General features: G+C 40.8%; 1 protein-coding gene across 4 annotated transcripts; it reads left to right on the top strand.

Annotated features, from left to right (window-relative positions):
• Positions 1-455: 455 nt before the first annotated feature.
• Positions 456-10,018, top strand: LOC105389840 (zinc finger protein 484). Of its 4 annotated transcripts, none has more exons than XM_048628958.1 (10): positions 459-773; positions 961-1,052; positions 1,287-1,560; positions 1,701-1,821; positions 2,041-2,271; positions 2,778-2,925; positions 3,360-3,426; positions 4,595-4,741; positions 9,181-9,304; positions 9,762-10,018. In XM_048628958.1, the coding sequence occupies exons 1-10, from the start codon at positions 654-656 to the stop codon at positions 9,914-9,916; spliced, it is 1,479 nt and encodes a 492-aa protein (XP_048484915.1). In that variant the 5' UTR covers positions 459-653; the 3' UTR covers positions 9,917-10,018. The 4 variants fall into 4 exon arrangements, with proteins under 4 accessions (XP_048484917.1, XP_048484916.1, XP_048484915.1 ...); XM_048628957.1 differs by lacking the exon at positions 4,595-4,741 and adding an exon at positions 8,583-8,729 and having other exon boundaries at positions 469-773; XM_048628960.1 differs by lacking the exons at positions 4,595-4,741; positions 9,181-9,304; positions 9,762-10,018 and adding an exon at positions 6,531-6,696 and having other exon boundaries at positions 456-773.
• Positions 10,019-11,116: the final 1,098 nt, after the last annotated feature.

Here is an 11,116-nt window from a genome sequence, read left to right as displayed (position 1 = left end):
GTATTGAAGTTAGCAAGTAAGTTAAATAGGTATAAATTTCTTATTTATAGTTAAAGAATTCTAAATAAAAGTAAAAAGGCATTAGATAATATAAACTTTTTTTTATTAACTATCACTAATATTTATTTAAAGTTAAATAATTGCATGTAAAATACCAATGGATAATCTCTATTGAACACATTTGTGTTTAAATAAAAGCAAACCGGACCATTCCCGTTTCCATTACTATAGCCGCCAGCATCACCACACGACTCTAGAAACGAAAACACGTAATGTACTTATTTTATACGTGACATTGGCGGAATCGACTTAGTCTGTGCATTTACAGTGACAATAGTGTGACAACTTGTGATTGTTACAGATTGTCAATCTGTAAGTGTCACTGTCACTGTCACTAGTGTCAGCAAAACAAAATCGCAAACGCAAAATGTTGTTTTGTTAATTATTTTAATTCCGATTTTTCATTGAGAGACGGAAAATATCCTTGCTTCTGCCTTCTATGATCTGTAAAATCAGGATAAACAGGGAAAATATATTTCGAGCTACGGCTAAAATTCATACTGTTTTCTCGGTTTTCTCTCAGTTTATTATAGTAACACAACTAACACATAAATAGCGAAGTAATAATTACAGTCTGAAAGTGGTCTAAAACGATGGATACCTGCCGCACCTGCTTATCGCAACGTAAAAGAATGTTTTCTATATTTGAACCGGCGAAATCTAAGAGAATTCCAAAATATGCAGACATGATACACTCACTAACTAGCTTGAAGGTAAGGTGAATTTTAGCTATTAATTTCTCTTTCATCTACATCTACACAATCTCACCACCAATTTCTTAATGAAATTAAACATAATGTTAAGTGCATATGATTATAACATCACACTTTCTGTTTCATTAACAAAACTCTTGTTTTAACCAACTGTAATAAATCTAAAATACTTCTTTACTTTTTTAAGGCAGCAGAAAATGATGGCAAGCCGAGCAAAATATGCAGTGGATGTTGCAAGCATCTAGAAGAGGCTTATAACTTCAAGTTGCTTGTTGAAAGGTAAGTTAGTAAGTTCAAAAAACTAGCTTACACTTTGGATAAGTACTGGTAAATGAATCGTACAGTATTAAACTCTTTCTGAAAGTGCATCATGCAATTCCCACCGAGCATGCACAAATTTATGTGTAAAAACTATAATATATTATAATATACTATAATAGATACCTCTATTAAGTACAGTATGGATTGTTTTTCTCTTCATACCAGTAAGTAATATACTTAATTTTATTTCAGATCAGATGCCACATTAACAGATTCATCACTGAAAAGAATTAGTTTTAACAATATCAATGACATCAAACTAGAAATACATGTATGTAAAGAAGAAAAAGTTGATGAACCACCTACAGATCTTCAGCTTAATTTTGAAAGTTCAAATGAGATCTTTTATAATGATACCAAAATTAAAAAGATAGATGTATGCAAGGTGGAACAAAAAAAAGAAATTACTATTTTGGAATTTCTAAACAATTTCAAAGAAGATGATGATGACAATATGGACACTGAGGTAGGCAGATATAAAAATAGTAGACATAACAATATATAATTCGGATTTTAATTGCTAACAATCTAAAATCCCTCTAAAAAGTTTTTGTTGTAAAAGTAAAATATTATTCAAAACATAATAGAAGATGTTTTATTTTCCAGTGCTATGATGATGCTTATGGTCCAGCATCAGACGGAGATGAAGAGTATTTGCCTCCTGCCCTGAAGGAAAAGACGACAAAACATTATAGCAAACATAAGAAAACAAAAGATAAGAGCTTAAGTAAGTAAAGTTGAAACAAGCAACTACGTACATTGTACAGTGAGTTAAGTAACAGTTATTTCATTGTTTATTTTTGCTTCCACAAATACTCTAATAGTTACCACTGTCCCCTTTTTAATGTCAATGACTGAAATATCACGAACCTGTTGACGCTGGTAAGTTACATATTATAAGTTATATATTCACACACCATCACACACCTTTTTTTATTTATTACAGATAAAAACATAATGAAAAACAAGGAAAATGAAAATTTAAATAAGGAACATGTAATTATAAAACCAATAAAACCTATATACATGACTGAGTTGAAGTGTGTGCCAACAAAAAAGGAAAAGAAGGAAAAAAATAAAAGCAAAGTTTACAAGAAGCAGACTGAGAAACCACTGATTTGTCCTTATTGTGGGAAGATTACTAAGGCTTTGAAAACTCACCTACTTACTCATACTGGTAAATATCTCTTCTTATGTGCTCCGCTCACTGCACGAGAGTCGAGGCAGCGTGGTGGTGCAGGAGAGGCATAACTTGACATTGTAAATGACACATAATTCCCTGCGCCTTAAAGCCTACGCGACGCCACCTCGATTCTAGCAGTGTGCGAAGCGCCTTAGCGTATCATTGACAGATACTAGAGCTGGACTAGGGTTTGTCCTTAGAGTATATATTGGTTTGTCACAGTGTATGGATTCGCCAGTTAAATTAGACGCCATCTCTTTTCGTACAACAGCTATTAAAATGCCGGGACGTTAGGCGATGTTAGAAAAAAATACAACTTTCCGAAAATTTCGAAATCATTATAATAGTAAAAACGTCACCTGACCAACATGGTTCCTATGGAAAAAAATAATAATTTTTGTATTCTGATTTCAGTTTAGGGCTTAGATATACCATGCTGCACATGTAGGTTTCGGCTTAGTATACCCTTTTTGCAACACCCTGTATTTTGTTGTTCACAGGTGAAAAGAAGTTCAAATGTGACAAATGCCCTAAAAGCTTCTACACGGCGGGCAATCTGAAGCACCACCAGAAGTCGCACGCCGGCGTCCGGCCGTTCAAGTGTGAACTGTGCGTGTCCGCTTTCTACCATGCTGCCTCTCTGAAAAGGTACCTATAGTGGTTTTATGTACACTGACTTTCTGAACAATGATGGCGATTCTGAAGGCACAGATTCTAATTTAAGAGCTGTCAAAACCTAAGTCTTTGTTCAAAATTGCACTTTATAAGGTTTTCCGTAAAACTCAATTTTCCGCTGGTACAATTTAGGTATAGTTTGACATCGCTAAAATTTAATTTTGTGCCTTTAAAATCGACATCAATATCTGCTAAAAATAGTGTTATTTGGAAAATTATGAAATGAATGGTTACTGATGGCATTCTATCTAAAAGTAGTTCAAAATGACGAATTCTGCTATCCCCTCTTGCGCTTACCATTTTACCCTTTCCTATTATTCTACAACTATACTATACAACATTACAGGGATGTTGTATAGCGGTGGCTCTGTGGATGAACTATCTGTGATAATAAATTGTTGTTTCAGTCACATGCGATCACATACAGAGGAAAGAAGCTTCATATGCGATATATGCAAAAAAGGATTTAAGAGAGTAAGTTTTTGTATACCTTATCACGTTATTACTATCAGGCCTTCCTCATGGAACTTTTAATGAAGCAATGGTAGAGTTATACGTTTGACTTGTCTACCGTTTGTAAGGCGCATGAGAGCGATTCGAATTAAAAAATATTGCGCAGTAACTGATAATCGAGAAATCAAAAATTTCACTCGATATAATCTATCTTTTCCGACACGATATAACTCGTGAGTAGTATTATTAGGGCGAGGGACCCATTACTCCCATTAGTGCTTTGCGTCGTCATTGCCCTACATTTTTAAGACCGTTCCTTTGGAACGACGTAATGCAGCCTCACCCTTGTATAATATTTATGTTAAGTAACTCTATTTGCACAATATATTTTTCTATTGTGCATCAATCAACATTGCCTATTAATTTCCCCTTCAGAAGTAGTTTTTGACTCTATTTCCACAATATTTTTACTCTTACGAATAAAGAACCATCAACATTGCCTATTTCCCAATGATTTCAAAAGGAAGGATGCACACGTCAGAACATTTTATCTAAAGAAAATGTCACCCGCGCGCTGGCCCTAATTCAAACGCATGATGACAGATATACGAGATTTTACGGCCAACGCCAGGGTGCCATTTTCTTGAGTGGTTAACCATGTCCTTACGCTAGTAATATAAAAGGTATGTCAATGCTATTTTTCTTGCAGAAATCGGCTCTGGGCCGTCACGTGAAGATGCACAGTCTGTCGGCGCGGCGGCTGCAGTGCGCGCGCTGCCCCATGGCCTTCCTCAGCGGCTCCTCGCTGCGCCACCACCTGCGCACGCACACCGGCGAGAGGCCATACAACTGTGAGGTGCGATGATATGGATTCTAAGACGGAACCTGTTTTCTTAAGCCTTGTATCTAGTTGAGCACGCTCGGGCGAATGAGCCGCTCAAGTGGAGACGCTTCAGCACGCTCGGGGCGAGCCGGCATCTGTCGGTTTTTGTCCGTGCTCAATGGGCGCTCAGGATTCACTCGGCGCTTAGTGTAGACGGTTGTTTTCATGTTTGAGGCGAGCGCGTCGAAGTTTTAATTACGGAGCCGAGCATACTTATACTGAGCTGTCTGAGCACAGCTTTTTCAATGTTGAGGCTCTTTCGACCAAAACATTCATTTTGTTCCTCTGAGTGGATCAAGGCTTTAGAAGTCGGCTCTAGGCCGGCACGTGAAGATGCACAGTCTGTGGGCGCGGCGGCTGCAGTGCGCGCGCTGCCCCATGGCCTTCCTCAGCGGCTCCTCGCTGCGCCACCACCTGCGCACGCACACCGGCGAGAGGCCCTACAACTGTGAGGTGCGTTCATGTGGATTCTAGGACGGACCCTTTGTGACATATTCCCTGGGCCCTTCTCCCATTACGATACGCCCGCCCGACTGTGTCTCTCTAATTCGAGACTCTCACACTGCGATACTGCTATTCTACGCATAAATGTAAGTGAGATTGAAGTATTTGCGGGTTAGCTATAATAAATACAAATACGTGTTTGTTTGTTAGCCGCCATTTTATTCGTGAAAAACCAAACCATAGAGTTTGACCATAGAGTATAAAGGTGTAACCAAAGAATACAGAGGGCACGATATATATACAACCGTTCAGCCTTTGTTCCCAGCCAGTCACACCTCAACCAGTCACACTGTTACTCGTTGAGAATTTTATATTCAAAATTCCCATCAGTCCACACTCTGTTACTCGTTGAAACACCTTTTTCCTTCATTCCCAACGTGTCACATACAACTGTAACACTGTAACTAGTTGGGATTATAAAAATGAAAATTCCCAACAAGTCACAGTAACTTGTTGGGATTTTCCACCATAGACAAAACCGATTATAGAATAGAATAGAATACACTTTATTTGTACACCCAAAAAGATTAATAAAATACACAAGTTGTAACTTAATTTGGATGCGAAAAGCTAAATATCGCATCTAGTGGCGTGCTTTGGGAGAGGCCTACGTCCAGCAGTGGACTGCTATAGGCTAATGATGATGAACTTAATTAGGGTACTAAAGGCGGTCTTATCACTAAAAGCGATCTCTGCCAGACAACCTTTGGATGGAGGGAATAAGAGATTAAGGTAGATGGCGATAGTGAAAACTCAAGTATTTTGAGCCAATACAAGAGTCCAATGGATCTGAATTCCACCATATGCGATAACTTATAACTACTACATGGCAGTTATGCAAAATAGTAATATTAAAAAAAAAAAAAAAACACTCACTCACGCCTTGTACTAATGTACTCCCTTGCGGGGTAGGCAGAGGTGCATTGCTGCACCCACTTTTCGCCAGAGTGTTATGTTAGTCCCAATGTAATAGGGGGCGGGCCTATTGCCATTTTACGGGCACATCCAAGACCCGAGAACAAATATCTGTGTTTAAACAAATATCTGCCCCAGCCGGGAATCGAACCCGGGACCATCGGCTCAGTAGTCAGGGTCACTAACCACTACGCCATTCGGTCGTCTAATATTAAGTGTTATGTAACTAGTTTAAGTTTTCCGAATCGGTGTTGGTCCCCAATTTTTTGCCATTATTTTAAGATCATCTGCATCTTCCGTCTATGTCCGAGGCGCGCCCGCGGTGTAAGCGCCAGGATCATCATTAATCTGAGGTACTTCGGAAGTACCTAATTATTTCTTCATGGTGGAGCAGAGCAGATATGAGTCGATAATATCAAACTGCCATAATGTCACCTCGACCACTAATGTGAACAGTTGGGAATTTTCTAGTTCATTTTCCCATCCAGTTACAGAGGCTGGTTTGGAATTCAGAAATAAAGCATTCCCAACGAGTAACACTCCCATCGAGTAACACTGTGACTAGATGGCACACTTTTCATGAAGAATTCCCAACTGTATACAGTGTGACAGGTTTGATGTGTGACTCGATGGGAACAAAGGCCGTTCAGGAGCATAAAGTACCTATCGCAAAATGCACCGCGGAGACTTTATTTTTGTTAGCATAATTCACCAATCACAAAATGCACCCTTCGCATAATGCAACTATCGCAAAACGCACCTCCTGCCAGTGCTATGTCTACACAGAATACACATCAGAGATACTTAGGGAGAAGAGCCTCAGAAGTCGGCTCTAGGGCGGCACGTGAAGATGCACAGTCTGTGGGCGCGGCGGCTGCAGTGCGCGCGCTGCCCCATGGCCTTCCTCAGCGGCTCCTCGCTGCGCCACCACCTGCGCACGCACACCGGCGAGAGGCCCTACAGCTGTGAGGTGTGTTGATGTGGATTCTGATACAGGGATTGAAAATATTATTAGCAATGAAAAAGTCCCACTTACAAAATGGCGACACCAAAATGACCCCCACTTTTAAACATTAAGGGCGTTAGGTACCCCTAAAACTTAGACAGTATTTAACAGGTGCTTAGCGCTGTCAAACGCTTACTAAATCTGTCAAATTTCGTTTTAAACACTTGTTAAACAGTGTTTAAAGATTTTTGTGGTAGTACAGTGGTATATTCTACGCGTAAATGTATGTGAGAAAGTTCGCGGCGACTAGTCTCAAACAGTGTATGTGATATATCGTAATGGGAGAAGGGCCTCAGAAGTCGGCTCTAGGGCGGCACGTGAAGATGCACAGTCTGTCGGCGCGGCGGCTGCAGTGCGCGCGCTGCCCCATGGCCTTCCTCAGCGGCTCCTCGCTGCGCCACCACCTGCGCACGCACACCGGCGAGAGGCCCTACAACTGTGAGGTGCGTTGATATGGATTCTAAGACGGAACTTGTTTTCTTAAGCCTTGTACCTATCTACTTGAGCACGCTTAGGCGAATAAGCCGCTCAATGGGCACTCAGGATTCGCTCGGCGCTCAGTGTGGACGGTTGCTTTCGTGTTTGAGGCGAGCGCGTTGAATTCCCCGAGTTTTAATTACGGAGCCGCCTAAGCACAACTTGAGTATTACACTGAGCACAACTTTTTCAATGTTGAGGCTCGTTCGACCAAAACATTCGCTTTGATCGAGCGTACTCAAGTGGTTACAAGTCTTCAGAAGTCGGCTCTAGGGCGGCACGTGAAGATGCACAGTCTGTGGGCGCGGCGGCTGCAGTGCGCGCGCTGACCCATGGCCTTCCTCAGCGGCTCTTCGCTGCGCCACCACCTGCGCACGCACACCGGCGAGAGGCCCTACAACTGTGAGGTGTGTTATTGTGGATTCTAATGAGTGGATTGAAAATATTATTAGGTATATATACCTACACAAGCAAACAGCAATGAAAAAGTCCCACTTACAAAATGTCGACACCAAAATGACCCCCACTTTTAAACATTAAGGGCGTTACTACAAAAACTTAAACAGTATTTAACAGATGTTTAACGCTGTCAAACGCCTACAAAAATCTAATTTAGTTTTAAACACTTGTTAAACAGTGTTTAAAGATTTCTGTGGTAGTAGGTAAAGTGGTATTCTACGCGTGAATGTATGTGAGATACTTCGCGGCGACTGAGTCACTCGGATGTATCGTAACGGGAGAAGGGCCTCAGAAGTCGTCTCTAGGCCGGCACGTGAAGATGCACAGCCTGTCGGCGCGGCGGCTGCAGTGCGCGCGCTGCCCCATGGCCTTCCTCAGCGGCTCCTCGCTGCGCCACCACCTGCGCACGCACACCGGCGAGAGGCCCTACAACTGTGAGGTGCGTTGTTGTGGATTCTGATACAGGGATTGGAAATATTATTATATACTTACTTACACGCATGAGCCATTGAAAAGTCCCACTTACAAAATGTCGATACCAAAATGACCCCCACTTTTAAACATTAAGGGCGTTACCACAAAAACTTAGACAGTATTTAACAGAGATGATACCGCTGACAAACGCGTGGAAAAATCAAATTTACTTTTAAACACTTGTTAAGCAGTGTTTTAAGTTTATTGTGGTAGTACAGTGAGGGCCTTACCCATTGACATATATATTACTGGCCTTACCACAAAAACTTGACAGTATTTAACAGGTATTTAGCGCTGTCAAACGCCTACAAAATCTGTCAAATTTCGTTTTAAACACTTGTTAAACAGTGTTTAAAGTTATTTATGGCAGTACAGTGGTATAGAAAGTTAGTTACGCAGCGACTAGTCTCGAAGAGTGTAATTATGTGATGAGTTATTGTAACGGGAGAAGGGCCTCAGAAGTCGGCTCTAGGGCGTCACGTGAAGATGCACAGTCTGTCGGCGCGGCGGCTGCAGTGCGCGCGCTGCCCCATGGCCTTCCTCAGCGGCTCCTCGCTGCGCCACCACCTGCGCACGCACACCGGCGAGAGGCCATACAACTGTGAGGTGTGTTGTTGTGTTATTCCCTATCACTTAAAGGAATCATCGAATTACCTACCGATCACCCTGTAGGTATATGTCGCAATCATCTGATAGAATCTCCTTTTTGATTGAATCACTAGCTCGTTTATTGAATGAGGCTATTCAATTGTATGACTAGGCCAAACGTTGATTGAACAAGCGACATTAAATGTCCAACTAGTTAGCGGATGGTGATTCAAATTTAGTTCAATGTTTTCCCACTGCGGCGCTAGTAGTCACCAAAACAAATATGGCGTCAAACAGCTTGCACAGAAAGCACCTGCATTGATATTTTATTCAAATAAATTAGCTTTAAAGTGCGTTATTTGTGGTAAATGAATGCGAAAGCATGAATTTACCTATTATTACGCCGCCGCCGCCAGTTTGCGGTCGGATGTCCCCACATATTATAATTATAATGTTTTCCCCTCCCCAGCTCTGCTCGCAGCCGTACAGCTACCGGCGCGACTTCACGCGGCACTGCTACAAGAGGCACGGCGTGTTCCTCAAGCGACGCCCCGTCGCCGTCATGAACCAGCACGTGTTGCAGAGAGAACTAGGTAGTATACTGTATACAGGGTGTCCCAAATTAAAGTGCACATCCGAATCATAGTGACACAACTCGTCATTCTAAACAACTTTTGTTCTAAGACTATTAGTCAATAATATAATAAGTCGTCTGCCCTAGAAAAAGAGTTGCTTGTATTTAACTTAGAGCAGCCGAGGTATACTACCCTCGAATTTCTTAACTTCTTTCTGTAAATTCAAGGATGAGGAAGGCCAAGGACCGAGTGTTGTGGCGCTCCTTGGGAGAGGCCTATGTCCAGCAGTGGATGATTATTGGCTGATGATGATGTAAAAGTGGTATAAGCCGTAAGGGAGTGTCTCAGGGGGTTATCCCAGTGTTCAGTCAGAGTCATCTTTGGGCTTTATTTTCCTACCCTTTTTGCACCAACCTGTATAAGTAGTTTTAATATTTTTTGGTGACCAATAAACACTTTGATTATTATATTCTAGAAATCACTAAAGAACTGATCCGACGCGCCAACGGTATCATCACGGAAGGAGAGCCTTTAACCCCATACGTGGGTGAAGAGGGGTCTCAGACCGCCAAGGCCTTCCAAATGGCCATCGAAGAGTTGCAGACCAAAGGAGACAACATTAAGTTTTAGATGAGATGGTTGAGCATTTTATGTTGTGATAGCGAATCGTGTGAGGTTTGTTAATGATTTGTTATTTATTTTTATGATTAAAAAAACTGATTTCAAGTCTTATTTGGTACTTTCAATCAACGCTGTAGTGTGTAACCTGGGTTTTTAGGGGGGAATTGGCATCTGTACTCATAATATATGTTGCAATGTTAAGTTTAGGTATGGAGCAATTGTAGCAAAAACTACAAGGAAAATGATGAACCTACCCTATTACCTACCTATTAGAGAATTTAAAACAAAAAAAAAACACGCACTCACGCCTTGTACTAATGTACTCCCTTGCGGGGTAGGCAGAGGTGCATTGCTGCACCCACTTTTCGCCAGAGTGTTATGTTAGTCCCAATGTAATAGGGGGCGGGCCTATTGCCATTTTACGGGCACATCCAAGACCCGAGAACAAATATCTGTGTTTAAACAAATATCTGCCCCAGCCGGGAATCGAACCCGGGACCATCGACTCAGTAGTCAGGGTCACTAACCACTACGCCATTCGGTCGTCAGAATTTAAAACAATTTCAAAGAAAACAAAGGAATAACTGAAAGCATTACATTTTATTTACAATGTTACAATAAGACAGCAATAGATATGGAAGGGGAATATTACAGACTATATTGTGGAACAACATTCGGCCGACTCGACGCAGTCAGGACAGTTACAGTTAGGTACTTACCGCAAAATATTGCTAGAAAAATATAAATGCAAGTCTCATTCGACTATAAACCTATTTATTATAAGTCGGGGCTGGGCTGTGTATGTGTATACTGACATGTATATTTATGACTTTCCTAAACGAAAGACAAGTACACAAACAAATCGAACATAATCTAAAATAATTATTGAACATTAACAAACACTTAATATTATTTAGTAGGTATATGACATCTAGATACCTCTACAGACGAATAATACTTAAAATATCAAGTAAAATAGTATAATCGACAACATAAATGGTTTTGCTTAATAAAAATTTGGATAAATAACAAGAATACAAATATTGAAATAACAAAAAATATTAAATGCAAATCGCTACAAGTTACGATTTATATTGAACACATTTCTGCAGTTATAATAGTATGTATTAATTTAGTAACAACATTACATGTAGTAGGAATCGTTAATTACTTCTGGTATAGGTGGGTTCAGTAGGTACTATCAGTAAG

Source organism: Plutella xylostella, chromosome 22 (assembly GCF_932276165.1).
Source record: "Plutella xylostella chromosome 22, ilPluXylo3.1, whole genome shotgun sequence".
Taxonomy (NCBI): domain Eukaryota; kingdom Metazoa; phylum Arthropoda; class Insecta; order Lepidoptera; family Plutellidae; genus Plutella; species Plutella xylostella.
Note: the sequence above shows the minus strand (reverse complement) of the source record. Positions and strands in the feature narration are given on the sequence as shown.